The 23,672-nt window shown below is 52.0% G+C and overlaps 1 protein-coding gene across 3 annotated transcripts; it reads right to left on the reverse strand.

Annotated features, from left to right (window-relative positions):
- Positions 692-17,775, reverse strand: ZNF518B (zinc finger protein 518B). 3 transcript variants are annotated; one of them, XM_021101015.1, is made up of 4 exons: positions 17,646-17,730; positions 16,829-16,878; positions 14,864-15,178; positions 692-7,237 (listed from the first exon to the last, which is right to left on the reverse strand). In XM_021101015.1, exon 4 carries the CDS (start codon positions 7,042-7,044, stop codon positions 3,787-3,789), a length of 3,258 nt encoding a protein of 1,085 aa, XP_020956674.1. In that variant the 5' UTR covers positions 7,045-7,237; positions 14,864-15,178; positions 16,829-16,878; positions 17,646-17,730; the 3' UTR covers positions 692-3,786. The 3 variants fall into 3 exon arrangements, with proteins under 3 accessions (XP_020956674.1, XP_020956673.1, XP_020956672.1); XM_021101014.1 differs by lacking the exon at positions 16,829-16,878; XM_021101013.1 differs by lacking the exons at positions 14,864-15,178; positions 16,829-16,878 and having other exon boundaries at positions 17,646-17,775.

Raw genomic sequence — 23,672 nt, forward strand, 5'->3', positions numbered from 1 at the left:
ACAAAAGTCTTTAGGCTCCTGCTACCTTATCTCATCTCTACTCCCCTAAAAACAAAACCGTGCCAACTTATCAGACTAGAACGCTCGGATTACAGGGTGACTCAACTCAGATAATAAGCCAAATTGGTGAACTTCAGCAACTCACAGCTCTTCATTTTTTCCTGAGGGTTTGCCAGTATTCAACTCAGGTCTACTTCTCTTCTTTCTGACCCCCTGGGTGCTGGGATGAAATAAGGGAATGAGTTCCTTCTGCAAACATCCTCACAATCCTTCTTCCTAAATAGGTGTGGTGTTGGATGTCTATGACCCACTGTATTTGGACGGATGGCCCAGCAGGCTTGTGGGCTACCAGGGAACTCTCCCACCCAAGCCCCAGCCCTAGAGAGCCTACACATGGCGGGCAGGTCGTTTTCTGATGAGGACACTGACCACAGTACGAAAACTGCCACTGCTGCCCAAACCAGCATCTCTTGTGAACTTAAGCCAAAGCAAAACAGAACAGTAACTGGCCTCACTTCAGGGCACGCTTGGTTTACCAGCAGTGCACCCAATTCAATTTACACCCTCATGGAATTCAAAGCACCAGGGCTGTGCAGAAAGATGCCTTTATGTGGTTCAGAAATGCATCACCCAAGACAGGTGGTAGGATTCATAACCAACGTGCTTAACATGTGAAATGAAAGGACAGAGAAAATTTTATAGTTGCTTTATTTAACAAAATTTACGCCAACGTCTCTATCTATATACATACGTGTTTCAGAATCAGAGCAGCAGACACACAAACTGTTCACGCAGGACTTAGAATAATGCTTCTAACATTATGCAGTGTTTTCCGCTCATACTGACATTTACAGATTCAGAAATTATTCCCAAGGCTGAGCAGCATCACATCTTCATTTTCTGGGATGGCTTGTACAGTGTGTCCTAAAGAAAGAGGGATGGAACTTCGGAGGGTGAAAACGTTGTGTTTGGATTATTAGTTCACCAAAGAGCACTGGGCCTGTAAGAGGGGCTCCCAAAATGCTGTGGCCTGGGGATACAAATCTGAGTGAAACAGAATCCGAGTCTACCGTAAAAAAGATTGTTCACGCCGCCATACCGTAAGTATAACAAGATCGTCTCATTTCGGAGCCCCCAGAGGAAGAAAATCTACTTTAGAGAGTAAGTTGAAACGGATGTGAATAGTAAGTACTCTGAATGTGGGTAGAAGGCGTACAGATACTCAGGTCGGGTCTGCCCCCGCCTCCTCCCGTCTGGTTAGGAATGATGTGTTCGTTTCCTGACAGTAACCTACATGACACGCTCCTTTCTGAAGGTCTTTACAGATACAGGGAAGACGGATGGCCATTTTTGCCTTCTCGTGTTACGATTTCCAGGCGCCCTCAATTTCTTACAAGGTGCTGTGGGTCTGAAGATCTCCAAAAGCTCAGGTCCACAGCCTGTTCACGACATGTAGCTCTGCACAAGGACATGAGCCGAGTTTTGGGTAATACTTCAAAAAGAGTTGCTGCTGCTGCAAAGTGTAAATACGTCACTGGACACTCAACGCCGACCTGACTCTCGGTCACCTTTCCCGGCCCGACGGGAAAGCTGCTGCTGCGCAGTGAGGTAGAGAAGGAGGAGGAGAAAGCGTACACCTCAGCCCTTCCTCCTCCTCTCATCGGCTTAAGAGCCTTCTTTCATGCTGGGGCGGGGGGGGGCAAGAGGTCTAGGGACAGACCTCGAGAATGCCCTCCTTTCCGTCGTGAGGCCGGGCACACGGCCCATTTCCCCGCAGCGCCAACCAGAACTGCACGGGGACTAAGCACGGTACTGCGACAACCCGCAGCGGCTCCTGCTCCCACTTCTTCCCGTAAATCAGACCCCTCGCTTACTGTGCTTTCATTTTCTAAAAATGAGATCAGACCATTATAAAAACGTACTTCCAAAATAAATTATTTCTAGAGTATAAAAATGTTTTATATTTTTCCACCCCACAATTACAAGTTCATTATAAAATAGGAAATCAGAAAATTAGCTACTGTAGTTTTCATAGGGTAAAAAATATTTATATGTGTACACACACATACACATATAAAAAACCCCCAAGTTTTACATTTCCGTAAGGACTAACGAAATGTTAACGGTGATGGGCTGAACTACACACAAGCCGTAGTGATGATCTGTAATGAGAACCAACCACACAGAATTACAAGCTGAAGAACCAGGATAATCTGACTTTCTCAAGTGGAAAAAAAAACAACAACGAAAAACCAGGAATTCTCCATCTGACTCCCCAACACAGCAGAGAAGCTCACGCGTGCCTTTTTCAGCTGCAACAACCCCCGGCTTCTTTCAGGGCACTCAGTTCTGAGGAAGCAGGCCTGACAAGGAGGAAAACACGAGAGGTGGGGCTGCCCCTGCTGGGTGGGCAGGTGAGGGGTAAGGTCCAGCCAGCCACCTGCCCGAGATGTCGCCGCGGGGCAGAGCGCCCGCTTTCTCTACTGCACACAGAGGAGTGGCTCCCCAGGCGGGGTGTGCGGCAGGCAGGGAAGCTGAGGCAGGCAGAGGCTGAGATCAACTAGTGGCTGAAAACCAGGGACTGCCTTCCTCTAGCCTGAACAAAGAGGGTGGGAGGGCTACACTTTGCTCATTCCTGCCTCTTTTTAGGATTCGCACAAGGGAACACTTTAAGGGGCCTCAAGCAAAGAAAAGGGATGGGTGAGAGGGGACGCTGTCATTCCACAGGAGGGAGCAGGACTCGACCTGGGGCCGAGTCTGTGATGCGCTGGGACGGAAGCGGGGTGAGCGGCCTCTGCCGCGTCTGGGTAGAGTCCCACGTGGAAGCTGGCAGGTGCGCTAGAGCCACAGCTGCTTCGCAATCCTAGCCTGAACTGCCTCCCTGGACTTGACCATGTAGTCAGAAGCCTGTCCAGTTCATCTTAAAACTGGCTACTTCCTTGGCTTTTGCGTGAGCGGTGGGGGCACATGGAGACAATTTTAGATATTTTCCCTCTGTGACCATTTTTTTCTTTCCCTTTTCCCTTTCTTTTTTAGGCAGCTTCCCTCCCCAACTGTCATAAATCAAGATACTTAAAAAGAAAGCAAAAGCTTGAAAATGTTCCTTTCTTCCCCTAACACCTGCTGTTGTAGTACATTCAGACCGACCTTGGGACTCCTTCTTTAAAAGGGTCAACGAAAGCACAACCCCCCGTGCTACAGAGAGCATGGAGGAACACCGAAGGGTGGGTGAAGGATTTGTAAAAAACGGCCCCTTTTTTATAATGAAATTTAAGATAACCAACAAAGTAGAAAATATTTCCATTATGTACCAAATATTCAAAAGATGAGTTATTGCCAAAAAGAAGTGGATGTGCTCACCAGGACATGGGTTTAATTCTCCAGGAGCATTTGGTTATATAAGGAGCATGTGTAAACTGCTCTAAACCTGCTCCTCTGGATGGATTAGAAAAGATGTTTATTTACTCAGAAAAAGGGCGCTGGTCAAAGAAAAGTCTCAGCTCCCCACCGAAAATCTGCTCAGAGTTCCACTCCCCCCAGAGAAAGGCATGTCCGTGAACTTGTGCGTCGTCCTCAGGGGCTCAGACTCCTTCAGGGGCCTGGTCTCCAGGCTCAGGTTCAGCCGCTGGGCTGTCGACCTTCCCAGGAGGGACCTGCAGGCGGAAGCGTCCCCCGATCTCCCAGGTTGTGTTGCTCCTACAGAGTCAGGAAACAAAACCAAACAACCCAAACCAGAATACCCTAAAAGTAAGAAAACCAGTTTGCTTCGAAGACCGAGGTTTCCACTTATTTGCCCTTGGAGGAAAGGGCGTCCCAACCTCTGGTGGCCTCTATCAGATGCCGCTGGCCGTGACTCATCCACTCCTCCTGGTCTTCGTAGAGCCGCCCACAAAACCAGCACTTAAATATGCACTGCGACGAGTCATCCGGCAAGGAATCCACCACCTGGTAGTTGTTTTTATGAACCTTTTTGAGTTTCATCTTCAGCATCATCTGCCTCTTCACTTGATTGGCCTCCTCCGCGTTCTGGTAGGTCAGCCGCACGTGATGGCGCCTGATGCCTAACTGACACCTGGTCCTCTCCGACAGGACCACCTTGAGGACGTTGCCCTTGTACTTGTTGATGACCTTCATCACGTTGGACACTTCCGGGGAGTCAACATCAGGATGGTTTAGCACGATGACCGGCTGGTTCCGGCGGGGGCATTTAATCAGCTGGTCCGGTTTGGCTGCGATCAGCCGCAGCTGCCTGGCGACCTGAAAGATGGAAGGATCCCTGAAGTAGCGGCTGGGATCGGCCTGCATTTTGCTTTTCTTCTTGGATGAGTTTACGTGCCTGGGCTTACTTTTACTCACAGGAAGGCTTCTGGAAAACAGTCTCCCCTGCTTACTCACTTCGCCGCTCCCCTGGGGTCCGTGCGGAGGTCCGGGTCTTCTAGGCGCGCTGCCACCGTCGGCGCTCTCTCGCCTTGGTTTAGGCCGGGGAGCGAGGTCCAGGCCGGGGCACGTGTCCGCCAGCCCGCTCTCCCCTGGCAGCGCCCGTGACTCTGCGTCCGTCTGCTTCCCGGGGCGGAAGGGAACGGGTCTGGCCACGTGCGTCTCGCTGCCCGAGAGGCTGACGGGCGCCTCGCACGTGGCCTCGATGACGCGGGAGTCCTCGGAGGAATTGAGAAACCTCAACACGGCCCCTTTGGGGAGGAGCACGGGAGGAGCCCCCTGGGGCTTCCTGGCCCCCCTGCCTTCAGCTCTGCCACTGCCGCCTTCCACCACCTGCGGGTACACCTGCCGCGGGGCCGGCTGTCCGTCGCCGCCGGCACCGCCCTCGCCCTGAGGTCTGGGGACGGCCCCCGTGGGGAAGCCGGGGCCGGCGAATGACACGCTGATTTCCCGAATCCCGTCCGCGGCAGCTGCGGCGGCGCCCTTGGCTGCCTTCCCTACGGAACGACGGTGAGCGCCGCTGGCAGCGGGCGGCGAGGGCTTCCCGCAGGACTCAATCAGCTGCGCGATCTTTCGGCGCAGGAGCTCAATGGACTTTATTTTGGACGTCGAGCTGTTCCACTTCACACCCTCGGGGACGTTTTCGGATCCAGAGCTCAGGGAAAACACCGATGAGATGACCGGGCCGTCGAAGGGGTCCTGAGTCCTTTCGGGGTTCTTTAGTTCCAAGGGCTTCTCCCCCGGCTGCGGAGGTCGGAGCCGCTCTTCCCCCGTTATGTTTATGTGTAAATACTCACCTTTGGGCTGAGGGGAAACCGGGCCCACGTCGGAAACGGCCCTGGGGTCCTGGGCCTGGTTCTCCCTCGGCTTCCTGTTCGGAGGAACCATTTTTACAGGAATACTGATCGCGCCTCGAGCCTCCAAGTCGTTCTTTCTTGCGGGGGGCAAGTCCTTTTCTCCAGAGAAGGAGATGGCCGCGGATGCCGCGGCCAGAGGGAACAGGTGCCGGGAGTCACCGCGCACCCTCCTCCCGGCGTCGGGGAACGACACGGCGGCTTTGTAGGGGAAGGCGCTCGCGGCAGCTCCGAGACCACTCAGGAGGCTGCTTCTGACGAGGGATGACGGAGAATGGCCTCTGAAGGCCGCGGACGGGAGAGCGGTTCTATGTGGATACATGTACCTCCTTTTCTGCAACTCCTCGACGCCGCCGGGGTTCAGAAGCAACTCCCCGGCACCGTGCGTGCTGGAGTTCGACATGAAGAAATCGTAAGACCGCACCCATTTCACATTTTTAAGCTGTTTCTGAACTGACGCGTGCAGCTCATCGATGCCTGCGAGTCTTCCAACATCCCCCGCGACCGTCAGTGACTTGGTCTGGTCTCCTCCAGAAACCATCTCGTCGTGCTCCTTCGAGCCTCTCTCTCTAGCGGCACGTTGACAAGGCCCGCCGTCACCCCCACCGGCGTCAAGGCGACTGTTTTCCTCCAGAGGGAAGAGCTTCAGGACAAGCTGCTGCGTGCCGTTGACCACCTTCACGTCTATCAGCTGGGCCAGACAGTTGGCGGGGACCACCAGCTCCGCGGGCGCCACCACCGTCAGGGGCATCCCGGGCTGGACAGGCTCCTTGGCGGGGGACAGCACCTCCACCTCCACGCTCTTGTTCTCCAGCAGGCCCACGTCACTCGGCCCCGACGGGGTCGCTCTGTTCGGGACGCACACGACGTCTTTTTGGGGCTCCTTCGACTCAGGCAGCAACATGATGTTGTGGGTTCTGTCTTTGTGTGCGTGGAGGGAGAACCTTGAGAGCTGATCTGACAGCTTGTTCTGGAACGCAGTCCTCGGACCGGGAGCTTTGAACAGCTCGGGGTGTGGCTTTGCCGCGCCGACCCTTTTTGGCTCCAGCTTGGTGACGGTTTTGGGCAGCCGCTTCCCACCCGCCTTCTCGTGGACTCTCTTCCTGTGCTTGACAATGTAATCGTTCCTAATAGCACCGTAGTCGCAATACTCACACTGATACGGGAAAATGCCCGTGTGTTTCACCAAGTGCCTCTGGAACTCCCCTTTCGTGTACGAAATGTAGCTGCAGTGGGAACAAATGAATTTAATCTCTTCGTGCTGAAGCGTGTGCTTTTTGTACTGCAGAGGGTCCTTCGTGGAAAAGCGGCATTTATCACAATAGTACTTGCCTGGCTTAAAGTTCCTAACCTTGAATTTGTTACCGACAGAACTTGAGACGCTTTCCGTTCTATCTCCTACGTGAGCAGCACCGCGATTACTGTTCAAGAAATGGAACTGGGGCGGGGCTGCGCCGAGGCTGCACTTGAAACAAATGTATTTGTCCTCCTTCTGGCTCTGCCCAGCACCCTTCTTCAGCTCCTGAAGCGGGATCTCGTGCACACTCCTGCACTTGGCGCAGGTGGCAACAGTCACGGCCGCAGCCTCTGCCTCCGAGCCTTGGTACAAAACAGTCGGAGCGTCCTGTCCATCTGGTCGAGTTGCTCGATTAGCATTCGGCTGTTTGGGCGACATGGTCAAGGAGGTACGTCCGTCACTCACTTGGGGAGAGTACAACTGCTGGCCGATATCCTTCATCTTCTTTATCTGCATTTCTAAAAAGAGGCCACTGAAATCCAGGAAGGCGTCACATGACAAAATCCTTGGGCGCGTCCTTTAGTGCACCTGGCGGCTGGCAGAGAAGCAGCTGCATCCTGGGAACATATGTAACTATTTCATAAACCACCACGGGAGGTCATGACCCCCAAACAGGACTGTTTCCAACTGTCTGATTCTCCAGGCAACACTGAAAGGAAAAAAAGAAATCATAAAACATGATTAATACATGAACTTAAGGTGCAGCTAACCTATGTCCAAACTCACCCTATATTTTAATGACCTAGACGATTTTATGCCAAATCTTGACCCATATTCTTGAGACACATGTGGACAGTAATCCGTAATTACAACAGAACTGGCAAATAACAAGCCTGAACTAAAAACATGTTCAAACTCAGCTTCCTGGAACTCGTGACTTTAAACCGACTGTAAAGAGAGACGTGCCAGGGGCAAGGCAGGCACAGCAGTCACTGGGAACAGCCCTTGGTGAGTGAAAGTTCTCTTTAGGTGTCACTGAGGCCATTCTAGCCACTCCACAGTATAATCTTCTATTAGCCTCATGAACACCTCGTACAGGAGGCCGTTATTTCAGTTTCTAAACGCGACTACCAAGTCGGGCTCCGGCTCAGGTGTCCACCTGCTGCTACATTACAGTTCATCGCCTGCTTGGACCCCAGCTCTCTCATGCTCCCCCTTCGCCGTCACCAGTGGCAAGAAGCCAGTGACGCCCTGACGGTGTCAGCAGATCCGAACTCCTTCAATATCCTACTGAGTATCTACCACGTGCTGGGCCCTGCTCGTGCTCCAGGGCAGTGACCAAGAGCAAGTCCGTCCCTTCTCTCACGAGGGTACAGAGGGGAGACAGAGTCTGTATCTGCCAGGTGGATGGGGGAAACAAAGCATAAAACAAGGCAAGGGAGAGAGGGGCCTAACTACACGATAAGGTCGTAGGGCTGGGGCTTCGGGGCCTGGAGAGTGAGAAAGGCCCTGGGAAGCCAGCGCTGGGGCAGAGAGCTGAGGCGGCCTGGCAGAGGAGGCAAAGGTCTGTGGGAGGCGGGCCTGGAGCCAGCGCCTGAGCAACAGCATGGAGGCTGAGGCTGGAGGGCAGGGGGCAAGGCTGGGAGGGGGAGGGGAGACGGTAAATGGGGGGGGGGCGTCAAGGAAAGAGCTCCAATGCAGTCTCAAAAGGACATGGAGAGACCACAGCAGGGCAGACCCTGGCAGGATCTTTCATATTCCAACCAGAGCCCCTGTGCTGCAGGCACAGGAGCCTGTGAGGGCGACAGGGTGGCAGCAGGGGGCACAGGGGAGAGAGGAGGGCGCCTCACACTAGAGCCTGTTTTCCAAAACAAGTACAGCCACAAGCGTGATGCGGTGACCGAGTTTTACACTGAAGACTTCATCATCTTTACACACGCACTCTTTTTTCAGAGAGCACAGAACAAGGAGCCAAACAAAACCATTCTAGTTTGGGATCTGCTAAAAGCCTTTCTTCATGCCCTGCAAAAAAACCCACTTTCAACCTTTTGAGCCTCCATTTTTTCATCTGGCAAGCAGAAGTCAGGGCCCTTGCCCAGCTTTTTCCACAGGGCTGCCACGCTGACTAAAACGCCAAAGACGAGACAGCACTTCCGAGAGTGGAAGGTGCTCCTCTGAGCGTCAGGAGGCACATAGAGGCCTCCGTAAGTGTTTGCTCAGTGGCAGGCAGCGGTCTGACCAGGAGTTGGCAGCTTCCTCCTGGCACCTGCTAACGGGCCAAGAGCCACGGGAATTAGGTCGGAAGGGCTGATTTCGGGGAGCAGAAGTTCTCTGTGTAGGGTCGAGAGAAACAATTACTGCCTACTGGGATCTAGCAAACAGCCTGCCTTTAAAGCATTTGGGGCAGCACCGTAAGAACAGCACACATTGATAACAAGCTCTTTTCCTATTTTGATGTTGCAAAAGACAGTTGCCCCCCTTTCCAAAACAACTGCCAGTACACAATCAAGCATCCAGGGACAGTCAGACTGGCCCTCCCCTGAGTGTGTGTCATACTCACACACCAGGCTGGCCTGGGGGCTTGCAAGGGGCTATCTGCCCCCTTGATGTCCAGACACACACCTGGACAAGGGGACCGTGCACAGGACTGGACACGCGGAGGCTGCAAACCACAAACCGATAGGCGTGGGCAAAGACAAGGACGTTCACTTTCCGCTGCACTCCTGGTACAGCGAGTGGAGCTTCCAGAGGAGTCACTAGGAGAAGCCGATTCACTTTATCTTCCAGATTTGTAAACTGGCTTAGTGAAGGGAGACAAGTGACCCAACAACTTTTGCCACTTACTGAGTGGCTGCAAGCAAGCCACCCATTAGTACCCACTCACTCGTCTGTGCTCACCTAGACAACGCTGAGCCCTTGTTATCTGCTAAGACTTGTTATCAGCTAAGAATGCCACTACTGCCAACAGGCTCAAGCTGGCGTTTCCATCCTGTTACAGGAAGCAATGGCTACAACCAGAGCCTGAGAAAACCACTGGCCCAAGGGATGCAGAGGCTGACGAGGGGCTTTAAGGGGTCCTGGTCCAGAGGCTCCTGAATCTGGAGAAGCCACAGAATTGCAGCTACATACACTCTGGGCTTCGTCCCAAAGCTTGTCAGTCCAAATCTCAGGGGGAGAGGGAAGAAGGAGAGACATTTGTGGTTTACAAGAGCACAATGTGCGATTCTGATGAAAAGCCAGAAATCACTGGTTGAAACTTCCAGCAACACTCCACTCCTTTCAAACATCGTCACCAGCTGGAACTACAGTTTAATCCCCAATGGACCAGCCACCAATCTGCTCGTCTCTCATCTAGTCTCAATTTTGTCCAAAAGATGTGTATCTCTGATATACCAGCCTCATAATTCTGAGAGAGAGAGACAAAGAAGAAGAAAAGGAAGAGGACAAGGAGAGGGAGGGAGGGAGAGAGAGAGGAGAGAAAAAGAGCAAAAGTGGGGGAGGAAAGAAAAGAAAGCACCTGACCCTCTGCCACACCCCGCTGACCACTCTTTCCACGAACACCTTACACGAGTATGCTAAGAAATTCTGCAATAAGCCATGTGACAAGCTATCTCTGAAGAAGCATCCAAACTAGGACTCCATTTGTGCATTTTCAATGTTCCAGTACCATCCCCGGCTTCCGAGACTCTTAAAAAAAGAATCACAAAAGGCAGTTTTGAAATTTTTTTCTCCAAGTCTCTTAGCAAGAAGCAGAGAGCACCCTGGTAGAGGAGTCTCCAGAGAACTAACCAAGGAACTAATCAAGGCTGAGCAACGCAGAGAACTCCTGGCACTGCTTCTGCAAAACCATCTTGGCCGTTACTCTGAATTAAGAATCCACAGAAGCGAGTTCCCGTCGTGGCTCAGTGGTTAACGAATCCCACTAGGAACCATGAGGTTTCGGGTTCGATCCCTGGCCTTGCTCAGTGGGTTAAGGATCTGGCATTGCCGTGAGCTGTGGTGTAGGTTGCAGACACGGCTCGGATCCCGAGTTGTTGTGTCTCTGGAGTAGGCCGGCGGCTGCAGCTCCGATTCGACCCCTAGCCTGGGAACCTCCATGTGCCATGGGTACAGCCCTAAAAGGACAAACAAACAAACAAACAAAAAGAATCCACAGAAGCAAGGGCCAACAAGAAGCGTGAGGCTGTGATGAGCAAATGCAGTTTAACGGGGAGGCAAGACACCTAGGCTGAGGCTCAATCATCTCACCCGTTCAAAAACGCCTTGACTTTGAAACCATTCTCAAATGTCCAGGTGACACAGATGTCAAGCTCTTCCACTGCAACTGGTGGAGCTAGACATGGGGGCAAAAGATCCCGAGTGCAGCAGCACCCCTAGACCGAGCTACATGGACTCACTGGAAGAAGCCAGAGGGCTTTGATGATGGCACTGACACTTGGGCACTCCTGAGGCTGCACCAAGCACACCTGAGTAAGGGGCTCTGAAGGCCCGTTCCCTCCAGGAAACTTTCCCCACAGGTTCACGTTCAGGAACAAGCACCTGAGAAGCTGGATCCGCTCGGCAGGTTACTGCCCAGCATGCCGATGACGCAGGGTTACATAACATGCTGCAGGTAAAGGGCTGTGTGCACGCCAGACGCCGAGAGGACGCGCATCAATCACCACTGACACCACCTGGATCCAGGCTGACCTGCCTTCCAAACCCACCACACCTGTTACGAAACCTCTGCATTTGACCTTGAGGATTAGAAACAAACATATTTTAAAAGATCATTTAGGAGGGTTCCCCAAACACACCAAACAGTATTATTAATTTTGAACACAATAAATAAAATAGCTATTTATTGTTAAGTTGCCTGTTTTTAAACTGCAAAAAGTGAGCTTTTTAATGCAGAATCGCCTACAGCATCTGACAAAGTGACTTCCACACACCAAAGAAGGGCACAGCGTGTGACAAATGTGCTTTCTCTCGTCTTCCTGAGCAAAAGCCTGGGGCAGCCTCTGCGGGTGGTGGGTTTTCCTACTGACTCTGAGCTCACCCGACCTGGTTTCTTAAAAATTTATTACTGGGACAGATGGAGAAAAATGTTGAATTTGTTAGAAACCAGTTCCGTGACATTGAGGGCTATAAAAACCATGAAGGTCGTGTAAGTCTTTGTTAAAAAGGAAGCATCTGACTTCTAAATGCTGGAAACGTCAAGTGTGCAACATAATTAGAAGAGCAATCAGCCACCAAAGAGTATTTAAAGCCAAAGATTCCAAAGTCAGATGAGAGGGTCCCAAGTCCTAGTCCCACCACTTCCGAGGGTCTGATGGGGCAAACTGTGGGACCCTCATCCGTAAAACCGACAGTGACAGCCCTACCTCACAGGGCTGTCGCAAGGATTAGATGTGACTTTCACTACAAGTGCTTAGATAAGTTACCCACACGGAACTGTTAAGAAATATGATTTTTCCTTTTTTATGAAGAAAACACAAGAAATGATGCCTAGCCACTCATAAACAGTCAAAGGGGCTAAAATACAGGCTACTTTGCTGTCTGGCAATACACTGAATCTTATCTTATAATTTTAATTAGGGTTGCCTGACTGTACAGTCTAAAAGATAATTTATCTCTGGGGCCAAACCATCCGGCCTGCCTTTGTGGCAAAGGGGCTAAAAGGTGCTTATAATCACCACGGAAAAGATGCTTGACCTACAAGCATGCTCATTACAACGTAGGTTTACACAGCACCTAGTTACTGACCTTCTCCTCTCCAGCCCAGATGAACTGTGAATTAGCCCTGTAGCAAATGAGTTCCGCGCCAGATGTTAGCATAGAAGGTAGGAAAGACAAACAGCGGCTAGGACACTCCACCATGTATGTGCATGCCACATGGTCATCATAGGATATTCAACCATGTATTGGATGCTACACGGTCATCATAGGACATTCAACCACACACATGCTACATGGATCATCATACTTTCTTGTTCATGAGAGGCCCATCAAACTCAGTTAAGTTTTAATTGGCTATACCCTTTCTGGACAGAGAAGTGCACTTAGGAAGCTCTTCTGGAAATCCCTTCCTTGTGGCCTCTGCCAGCTCCATGGCTCGGGCAGGAATGAGCTGCTCTGCCCATGAGCACAGGGCGTGCAGTGGGCAGGTGTGCAGTTCAAACTCTGATTCTGTTCCTTACTTGCTGGGCCCTTGAGTAAGTGCTTTCTCTTATTGTCGGGCAAGGGAGCAAGCTTTACTATCATCACACCCAAAGGGCAATTAGGAGGGAACCAGAGTGAGGTGGGCAGAGCACGCGGCCCCGGGGGCACACACACTCCAACCTTATTCATCTGTCCTCCTGTCTATTTGGTCCCAGCGAGCCCAGGAAGGCTCCCCTAACAAATGCCTCCCGATAACTCAAATTTTGAAACATTCTATCCACAAGGGCATGTAAAGTGGTAACACTTGATCAGGGAAGCAATCCAACGCTGGGTATGTAAACTGCCAACATTTCCCCAGTAAGTTAGTGTTTAACAAGAAACCGTCGCCTCCCTCTGCAAGAACTTTTGCAGACAACTACAGAGAATCAGAATTGAACTGAATGGTAAATCGATCTAAACATGGAAAAATATCAATGAAGTATTTTCTTTCGGCTGATCTATCTTGCACTTGAGACTGAACTGAAAAAGTACTTGCACATGTTGCTGAAAAGGTACACCTTTGGGACCTTAGATTTCCTTCTGAAACCCAGGGTATTGCTTGGAGTGCAGAACAAGGCCAGAGGGCTGCACAGGAGCCCCTGCTCGATTCCTCTGCTTTCTAGGTAGAAAGTGTGCCACAGCAGGAAGAGAAACGACCTTGGGGTATCAGGAACAAGATCGGAAACCCAGGCTCTGGACTTGGTAGCTGCTCTTCTGGGTTCGATAACCTCTCTGAGCCTGGGGAGGACTCCTGACCCGCACAGCTGGGGTGAGGAAACAGTGTGTGCAGACAGCAAGGAGCCTGACACCTGGCGAACTACATGCTCTGTTGAGAAAGAAGTCAACATGTTTCTGTTTAAGAGTCCTTCAAACCGACAAGAGTCCAGTAACCTCAGAGCAGCAAAATCTTAGTTTAACAAACACGCCTCAGGAGACAAAGGTCTCTGGCTGAAGGGAGACCAAACCACCCCCCCCCCCCAAATACACAGGAGTTATCCTGGGCCAGATCCGATGCTGGTGAGCACATGAATTGAGAAACCACCAGAAGAGACAACATTTCTAAAGAAAGACTATGACTAGTGCTAAGGTTTTTAAGGTCTAAACTTAGAGTTCTATCTGTGGGAGGAACATGTTAAGAGGCAACTGTGTTCTTGCTAGTGTTTTAAAAAAGGTAAAAACAAGGTTAGTACTACAAGCGATCTTACAAAATTCCTTTACTAAACACACCTAGTGACTTCGGGTCTAAAGGTGATAAAATGAACAAATATATTTCTGTACTACCCCCTGTTTTTTGCCCTAAAATCAAAGTTTTGTTGACGAAAGGGAACAAAAGTTTAATAAAGACCAAGAATTCTCTCACTAAACCAGTGATTCCTAAACTCGGTTGCATTAGGATAATCAACTTGTCATAACATGGCCAGGATGTTAAATGTATTTAAAGAGGTTCCTGGGATGTTTCTGTTACCCTCCTGCACCCCAAGATTACCTGGGAGCTTCAAAAATAATGATGCCTGCCTGGGCCCCACTGTGTGTGTGTGTGTGTGTGTGTGTGTGTATTGGGGGCAGCCAGGGCGGGGGGGGGGGGTAGGTGTGGGAGTTTTAAAAGCTTCCCAGGTGATTTTAACATGCAGGCAAGATTGAGAACCACGGGACATTACAGGGGCAGAGATGCATACAGTGGAATGGTGACAGTCATATCAACACCTCTATGCGATCTTTCATATGCCAGCCCACCCAGGGGTGCCTGGAGGTGGGGCAAGATCACTGCCTTCAACTGTAATGATGTCATCAGTCAGGTAGACTCTGGGTCTGACCCCGGCTTATTAGCCATTTGACCTTGGAAATTCATCACTGATGCTCTCTGTCAAGTGTGCAAGGACAGACAGTAACCACTGTGTAGACTCCTGGGAACTTAAATGTGCCCGGCACAGTGTGGGCACAATGAGCACAAACCAGGGCTGCGATCTTTAAGGAGTAAGTAAACAGATGGTTTCAGTAAACCGGCAAATGCTACACCAGTGATGTGACCGGGACGCTTGGTGACTGGCTACGTCGTCAATCTGGGGGCACCGTGGCCCAAATCGGGTGGAAGGGGTGTGTGAGGAGGTGGAATCCTAATTCCCTCCATGAGTCCTCAAAGTACACCCTCAATTACCTGCTTCTTCTCAGCTGTGGAGAAACTGGTCAAACCGTGGTCATGGGGTTGGTCAATGGGGGTCTAAACTCAACTCTGCGTTTTCTGCTTCCCTGCTGAACTGCAGTCTCGGTCAGCACCTGCTGCCTCTCGGGCACCGTTCTTACTTCCTGCCTGAAGCCATCGAGCTGCTGAGTGAGTCAAAAGCATGGTGTGTCCCATGGGTTCTTCCTTCTCTTCTCGGGCACCGAGTCCCATCCGACCTCAACCTCAGGCCCTGGCATAGGCGTCTACATGCAGAACCCTGGGAGGCAGCAACACACTGCACGAAGGGCCCTGCAAAAGAAGCCAGACACTTGCGTTTAAGTTCTGGGCCCCATGCAGCCTTGGTTTTTCCAGGCACTTTCCTTTTAGAAAATAGCCCCCCGAGTGCTTCTCAAGCAAGGGAGCTTAAACTAAAACAGAAAAAAAAAAAAAAAAAGAAAGAAAAAGAAAAAGAAAAAAGGCTTCCCAGGACTCAGGCAAATGAATGAATCAAATGTGGTTTAAAATCCTTGCTGGGTGTTTCTGACGCCTCCTCACTGCCCAACCTATGAGAATGCCTGGATCAGATGGTGTCTAGCCACTTCCACGCCAAGGATGGATCCTGGAGACTGCAGTTGGCTGAGTCTGTACACATGAACAAAGAAAACGCAGTCGATGCCAGGCAGCTTGAGAACAATCGAGACAGGGAAAACCGCACTGGTGAGGACCCTGCTTTTATCACAGCCAACAGCGCAGGGCTTGGTCACAGAAGGCACTCAATAGGTGCTGGCCGAATGAATGAGTCAATGAATGAAAGAAATGTCAGCCTCCCGGGCCACAATAATAGCAATGTTCTTTGTTCTTCATCTTCCTTGAAAACTGGCCCAGATCCCCTTACTTAAAAGCAAATAGACCAGGAAAGACAATGTGTTTTTTCTTTTTTCTTTTTTTAATGTGCTTTACTGGATTTTTAAAAATCTACATTAGTTTGGCATAATACATCAAGGAGGAGGCCCAATAAATAAAATAATGCCTTCCTTTGTCTGTTTTCAAAAATGCACTTGCCATGACTGTTTATCAGCACAAGGAAACTGGATACAAACAAGTGTTATTTTTTTAAGATGGATGAAACAATTTTTTTTTCTTAAATGCATCCAAGCTTAAAGAAAACATTGATACAATTAAAAAAGCCAAACATGTGTATTCTGCATAAACGGACCATAGGACATTGGGATATAGGTCTTTAAACAACCATCTGCTAGGCCAATATCTCCTGCTGTGTACATACATTCTCGGCTGGAATGAACTTTGCATACCTGACTCAGAGATAAAGAAATACATTCCTGTCCTCTCTCTCTCTCTGCTCTTCTACAGCAAAGTACTACATGCTTCTGGACACCACAGTTTTATCTTGGTAACTTCAATTCTAAGCTTAAGGGAGAATGTTTAAGGGTTCTAACATATCATCACAGTTTAGCTGTGTAGACATTTATTTCTCATCAGGACACGGTGCTCAATATTTCACTTTATACTTTTTAATGTTAGGTTGATAAATTGTTCATCATCCCAGTTTTTAAAACCGGGGGTATTTTAACGCGATACACTGAATAACCAACGTACATAAAAGGACATCAGTGTTTTCTTTCACTCTCTCTTTTGGTTTTCCCTTTCCGATTAGGGCATTTTCTTTCTCTTGCACCCTGCGCTGTTTCCTGGCCTTAAGCTGCCCAACGACCCCAAGGCAACAAAATAAAAGGGCAGCTGGGGTGGGAATGGTCCCGCAAAAAGTAACACCAGCATTTAGAACCAGTCAAACCTTCATCATCTACCCTTCCCTTACCCCCCTCCAGCAAAAGATGCACAGGTTCTCAATGGACAAGCCCATCCCCGAGCACATGCCCCAAAACTCCCAAGGAAAGACAATGCCAGACTGGTTTTCAAGTTTATTGTTGGCACACTCACATCGACGGTACACATCGTCCAAGGCGAGTCCACATCCCACAGCGCGCCTCCTAGAAAGGGAAGGCGCGGGTACAATGGGATTACATCTTTGTCTCCCGGGGGACGTCCGTGCCCCTTCGAGGGGTGGCAGGGCTTTCTTCTAACTACTGAAACCCAAACCACGTCAACGCTGACCGCCGAGGCCCGCAGGAGGCTTTAAAAATGGCCTCCTGACGACACTTCCTGCTCCGAGCCGACCGGTAGGAACTCTCCCAGGAGATGCATCATTTAAAACGCTGGGGGCGGGCGGAGGAGGCCAGGCTCGGCGGCTCCACGCCAGCCGCCCCGCAGCCCGGACGCCGCCGCCCAGGGTCGCGACCCGGCGCGTTCGGGGCGAGCCTGCGGGGTCGCGGTGGCGGCACAAAGGCTGGCGAGCACAGGGCGCCGGACGCGCGCTCCCCGCCACCCCCGGCCCCCGGGGCTGTGCTCCCCAGCCCCTGCCCCAGCCCAGCCCGAGCCCCCGGCCCCCGCCGCCCCCATCCCCCGCCCCGGCCCGCCGCCCCCTCCTCCCACCCCCGGCCCGCCGCCCCCTCCTCCGCACCCAGCCCGGAGCCTGCGACCGCGTCCCGTCTGCCCCGGGGCCTCCTGCCACCACGTCGACCGGCGGCTCGGGCACGCGGGGCCGAGGCCCGCACCCCCCGGCCCCGGCTACCGGCTCTGGCTGACCGCCCCGGTGCGGCCTCGTCGGGCGCGGCCCCGGGTCACCCCTCCGCACCCCCACCCCGCCCGCCTCGCGCCCGCGGCCCCGGCGCCCTCCTGCTCGCGCTCGCTCACTCACCCGGCGGGCCGGTCCAGGTCCCGGGAAGGGGCGTCTACACCGCCGGCCACAGGCCGCCGCCGCCGCCGCTGCCGCCGCGCCCGCTGTAGGTCCCTACTCCGGGGGCGGAGCCCGGCGTCGCCGCGCGTGCGCAGTGCGGCGTGGAGGCTCGGCCGGAGCGCGCCCGGCGCCCGAGGTCCCTAAGGCTGCGCCCGCCCCCGCCGGGTCTCCTCGATGCGCGGAGCCGAGGACCCAGCCGAGCCCGGTCGTGGGCTTAGAGCTCGACCCAGCGCATCCACGTCCGCTGCGTGCAGTGTCCATGCTAAGCCTGCGTGTCCGCAAGCCCCGGGAGCCTCCCTGCATAAGGAGACGTCATTCTGCTTCAGTCGCTGGCCAAGCAGGCCGGTGGTGGGGCCCAGCTGTGTGCCCCTGCTGGGTCCAGGCGGCGGGCGCCCTGGCTTCTTGCCCCCATGGAGCTTAAAGTCCAGGAGCAGAAAAGGAGCGCTCAACATCCAAACTCTTTTGAAAGCAGCAGTGAAGGACACGGCCTTGAAGGCCCAGGTTCGAATCCCGGCTTTCCTGACTCCTTTACAGCCTAGCTGCGGGACCTTGGGCGAGGAAGTCCCCTGACTTCTTGGAGTCTCAATATTTTCATGTCTAAAGGTGGGGAAGATCAGACTTGAAGCCCAGGGTCTCATTTATCACGTGGGTTGTTTCGAGGGCCAGATAAGACAGTGGCTGTGGGAGAGCCTGGAGATGGAGTGAGCTTACTTAATGCCAGTGTTTTCCCTGTTTCTTGGACTCCAGTCCTCTTTGGGGGGCAGGCTGTGGCGAGGGGGCAGCGTCACCGGGAGGCGAAGTTTCTCCGGGAATAGCAGCCGAAAAGATTATTGCCAAGTTCCAGTTCCGGAAGGAGCAAGGCTGGTTCCCAACACCTTCCTTTTGGAGGCCAGAGGTCAAGGTGCATGGACATTCGGCCAGCTGCAGGAAGGAGACGCAGGGTTGAGACAACTCTTCAACATGGAAAACTGGAGTTCGGGAAGACCGTGCCAGCCCTCGGACCAGCAGCCGGCCGAAATGCCCACTACTGAAATAGCAAGAGCTGGGCAGAGAGAATGCCAACCCACAGATGGACCACAACGGCCGGTCTAACCCCTGCTGTGTGCTGCTGTGTTCATTGTTGATAAGGGAGCCCTCCTGGTCCTCTCTCTCTCAGGCCATAGAGAAGCTAGTGGACGTCTTCACGGAAAAACACATTTATGTCTGGTTCACATCAGAGAGAATGGAGCAGAGAGTTCAAAGTCTCCCTCAACAGTTGGGGTGGGTTTGGGAAGGGCATTTAGAGTTTAAACTGGCTACTGCCTGGAAATCTCTGATGCCAAAAGGAGCCAAATTAGGAAAAACTGTTAATTCTAAGTATCTGAGAACTTTTCCTGCCATTTAGCCCAAACCATGAGTAACTTAAACTCATGCATTACAGTTCTCCCTTCCCTTATTCTTTTCTTTCTTTTCTTTTCTTTTCTGCCACACCCATGGCATGCAGAAGTTCCAGGGCCAGGGCTCGACCCTGCAACGACCAGAGCCACAGCAGAGACAACCCTGGATCCTTAACGTGCTGAGCTACCAGGGAACTCCCAACAGTTCTGCCTTCTTGAGTCACTTAGAACTGATGAAAGACTACCTCCGGGTTTCCTGGAAATTTCTCTGGAGTTAGAGCTGGTTATACATCTCGGGCTCACACAGGCTATGAGCCAGCTCCCTAACTTGTCTGAAACTGGGTTTCTCCGGTAAAATTCCATGAATAGGACCTACCTCACAATCACTGAACCGGGAGAGGGAGGGTCAAGGCTTATTTATCCTCATCCCTGACAGATTTATATTCCTCAGGAGCCCAAATTCAGTCAGTGAGATCAAATGCTTTAAGGAGAGGGTCTGGAAACAGCCCGGAAAAGGGCCAAGGAGGGGTAGAAACCCTTGAAGTGTTGCCCCCTAAAAGTCTTTTGATACAGCAGAGTTTACCCGGAAATGTTATTTCTGGACAGTCAGGCAGCTCACATTTCCCACCCTTAAGGCTGTCCGTTTTGTCTTCCTCCTTAGCCTCCAGCTAGCTTTGCCTAAATCTGTGTTCTGTGGATCACCTTTGTTATAAAGTGGTATGTACCCTCTAAGGACAATAAAGCCCAGTGAATGTGAATAGGAATTCACACCTGTGAATGCCACCTTATTTGGAATTAGGGTCTTTGCAGAGGGGGGTTAAGGTGTGGTCATAACGTGGGTCATAATCAATCCAATATGATTGGTGTATTTAAAAGAAGACGGAGAAGAGATTTGGCGAGAAGGCACAAGGAGAAGAGGACCATGTGAAGACGAGCCGAGACTGGGATGCTGCCGTCACAAGGCAAGGGAGGCCTTGGGCTCTCAGATGCTGAAACAAAGCAAGGAAGGATCTTCTGCTATAGATGTCATAGGGAGCATGGCCTTGCTGACTGCTAGCTTCCAGAACTGTGGTAGAAGAAATTTCTCTTTGCTCCAGCAGCCCAAAGAAACGAATTCAAACTCCCAGATAGGACTGCTTGACATATAGGCGAGCGGAGGGAAGACATGTGAACAAGACCAGGCATTGAGTGTAAGGGCTGGGAACTGATGGTCATTCGTTTACTTATTCATTCAACAAACCTGTGTTGAGTGCCTATTTAGTGCAGGTGCAGGCTAGATCTGAGGTTAGAATGAAGAAGGCAGTCAGGCTCTGCTCTCATTTTGCTGGGGGTTATGGATCTCAAACAACTAATGGAATAGAATATATAATTAATATCAGGGAGTGCTCAAGGCTGGGGGGAAAATAAAACTGGGTAGGGTGATGGGGAGGGCAGTGCAAAGCAAGCAAAATGATCTGAAAGGGTCAATGAAGGGGACCCTGAAATTGAAATCTAAGTCATGCAGCATTAGAAGAGTTTTATACCAAGGGAAGACCGTGGACAAAGACTCTGCGATGGGTATGGGTTGGCCATGTTTGAGGAAGAAGGAAAGGCAGTGTAGATTTAGATCATTCTAGGCACCCACAAACTTCATGGTCTTAGGGCCCCATTGATCAGATTCTGCCGTAAGGACTCTGGGGTTCCTAGGAAGGTACTAGACCCCTCTGTGCCTCGGAAAACGGCCAGGTCCCTAACGGCCGGTCAGGAATTCCTGCTAATGTTTGGCGGGGGGTTGGGGTGTGGAGGAGCGGAGGTTGCCGCCAAAGACATGTAAATCCCAGGCACTTCAAGGCCATGGATAAACAGGAGCCCCATAAGCAGGGGACCCAAGGAAGCTGCTTGGTTTTTGAACGTCGTGAAATATGTCAAGAAAATGTCTGGTTAAGGTTGAGCCTTAGTTTTAGTTTGCTCAGCTATGAAAGGGAAAAAGGCCCCCTTGCCCTGGGTCCCCAAGCCTTGATACTCAAATTCCAGCGTATCCTCCCAATCCTAGGGCCCAGAGAGTGGAGGCTGCAGAGTCGGAACGGCCGTCCCATTACTCATCTATATCAGCTGTGTGGCCTTGGGCAAGTTACTGCCGGTCTCTGAGACGCTTTTCTCAACTGTAAGAAGGGAGTAACCTTTGGTGAAAGTTGTCAGGGAGGAAAAGGGCGCCCGGGGTTATATGCTAAGGCTCCAGACGCCCAGTTCCTCCCGGCGACACTGCCTACTTCTCCGGCGCTGCGGGCTCCGACGCCCCTGCTCGGTCGCCTCCCGAGCCGCGGGACACTGCGCTGGGTCCGCCTAGTAGCCGCGAGCAGCGCATCGGGCATGCGCGGCCCTGTAGAGCCCAGGGAGGCCGCCTGGACGTCGCCCCCGCCCGGCCCGCGAGCGCCGCGCGGTGCAGTACCGCGGGTGGCCTGTGGCGTCGCTGCGCGGCGGGCCCTGCGGCTCCGCCTGTGTAGAGCTCTACCCTGCGTCGGCGCCCGGCAGCCCGGCGCGCGCCAGGCCGTCGGGGCCGCCGCCCAGGCGCCCTTAGCCAGGGACACGCCCTCCCTACGACCCGGCTTCTGCGACCATCGTGCTGTTCTGCTTTGCTTTTGTTTCTTTTGTGTCGGGGGAGCCGGAGCGTCGGGGGCTGGACTCGCAGCGCAGGCGAGATCTCTGAGGATACGGCGTAGCTCTGGGCGTCCGCCTCTGTAGCGCTCCTGACCAATGTTTGCAACATTTGCAACGTTTGCATTTAAACAAATGCAAATGTCGCCCGGGAAGATCCGGAAGGCTTTGGGGTTAAAAGCGTTCTCGTTGAGTTCACAGCCCCCTACTACTCTCACTTTGTTAGACTTGCAAATAAGTGTGCGCCGCCTCCTCCGGGCGGGAAGTCTCCCCTGGAGACGCGCGTCATGGATATTTTGCTTGTTGTTGAGGCGCCAGGATAATGCACAGTACCAGCTACAGGACAGGCCCGGCTTCCAACACTTAGCTGGTCCTAGGCTAGATCAGCGCTAGGCAAAGCGTGGTGCAGAGGGGGGCCGGACCCCCGAGGAATGGGTTGGGTACAGAAAGGGAGAGGAACGTTTATAAACTTTCAAAGCGGACAGAACTGCGGCGTCCGAGCTAGGGGTCCGCGGATCAGGGTAAAGCAATTCTGGTGGAGTGTGCTCCAACCCAGCGGACGGTCGCTCGTGGCTCGGGCTGCGTTCTAGCCAGGCGCGGTAGACGCCCTTTTCAAAAAGGATTAGGGTGGAGGATAAGTCTGTCCTTCGTGGTAGATAGCCCTTAGCCTGCTGCGGGAGCCTCCTGTCTCCCTTCCTGCCTTCACGCGCCAGCACCCCCCAATCGTACTGCAGCATCCAGGGTGCTGCTTCCATGAAGCAGATGGGGTCGAATCATTCCCCAGCTCAAGGGTCCTTCCAGGACGCTCCAGTGCTGCACAGTCACCAACAGCATCTCTTACCGGCTCCCCAGCCTCTGCACTCCGCCACACGCTCCCTCCCTCTGCACCGCAGATGCACCCGCTTCTCCCGACTCAAGACACTTGCCCTGTCTCCTCTGCCTGGGGCGTCTCTCGTCTCTCATTTCAACGCAAAAACCACCTTCTTTCTATTTCATCTCACAGGACTGTCACCTCCCCTCACTCTGCCACATCTCCATGTCGTGCGTTCTTCATAATGAACCGAAATTATTTTACATTCGTTAACCTAAGCATTTTCATTCTCCTCCTCTGCAAAATAAGTTATCGTCTTGTTCACCCTTGAATTCCCAGGGGCCAGGGAGGAGAGCCTGGCACTTAGCAGACACCCATGATAGTTATCATTTTCATTTATTTTTGTTTTAGGGCTGCACCCGCTGCATATGGAGGTTCCCAGGCTAGGGGTCTAATCACAGCTACAGCTGCCAGCCTGCGCCACAGCCACAGCCACAGCAATGCCAGATCCAAGCCACAGCTGCGACCTGCAGCACAGCTCAGGGCAACGCCGGATCCTTATCCCACTGAGCGAGGCCAGGAATCGAACACACAACCTCAAACCTCATGGTTCCTAGTCGGATTCGTTTCAGCTGCGCCACTACGGGAACTCCAGTTGTCATTTATTAATGCAAGAAAAAAAAATACTAGTTTGAGTAACCAAAGTATGAAAGCAGACTTGAAATCCCCGAGTATTGACTTAACTATTAATCCACTCTTTCCTCTTTAAATTTTCTCATCTGGGAAAATGAGGGGAACAGAGGCATGTCCGTCCCTTCTTTTAAGAACACTTCTGGTTGTTCTGAGCTAATAATATTAGTTCTGCTTCATATGAGATGACTTAACTTTTATAAAAGACTTAGAATGATGCTCATATTGAAACACATAGAGGATGTGGCTATTGCATCAATTGGAATAAGCTAGGTTACACTCTAGTAATAACCCCGCAATCTCTGTGGCTTAAAAAGACAAAGGTTCATTTTTCACTTATACTATAAATATATGTATACATATGTGTGTGTGTGTGAAATATAAATCTTCAATTAGCTGACAACTTGCCTCCATGACATCTTTAGTCCAGAAACCAGGCCGGCCAACTGATGTGTTGTCAGTTGTCAAGGGGGGAGG

This window comes from Sus scrofa, chromosome 8, assembly GCF_000003025.6.
Source record: "Sus scrofa isolate TJ Tabasco breed Duroc chromosome 8, Sscrofa11.1, whole genome shotgun sequence".
Taxonomy (NCBI): Eukaryota; Metazoa; Chordata; class Mammalia; order Artiodactyla; family Suidae; genus Sus; species Sus scrofa.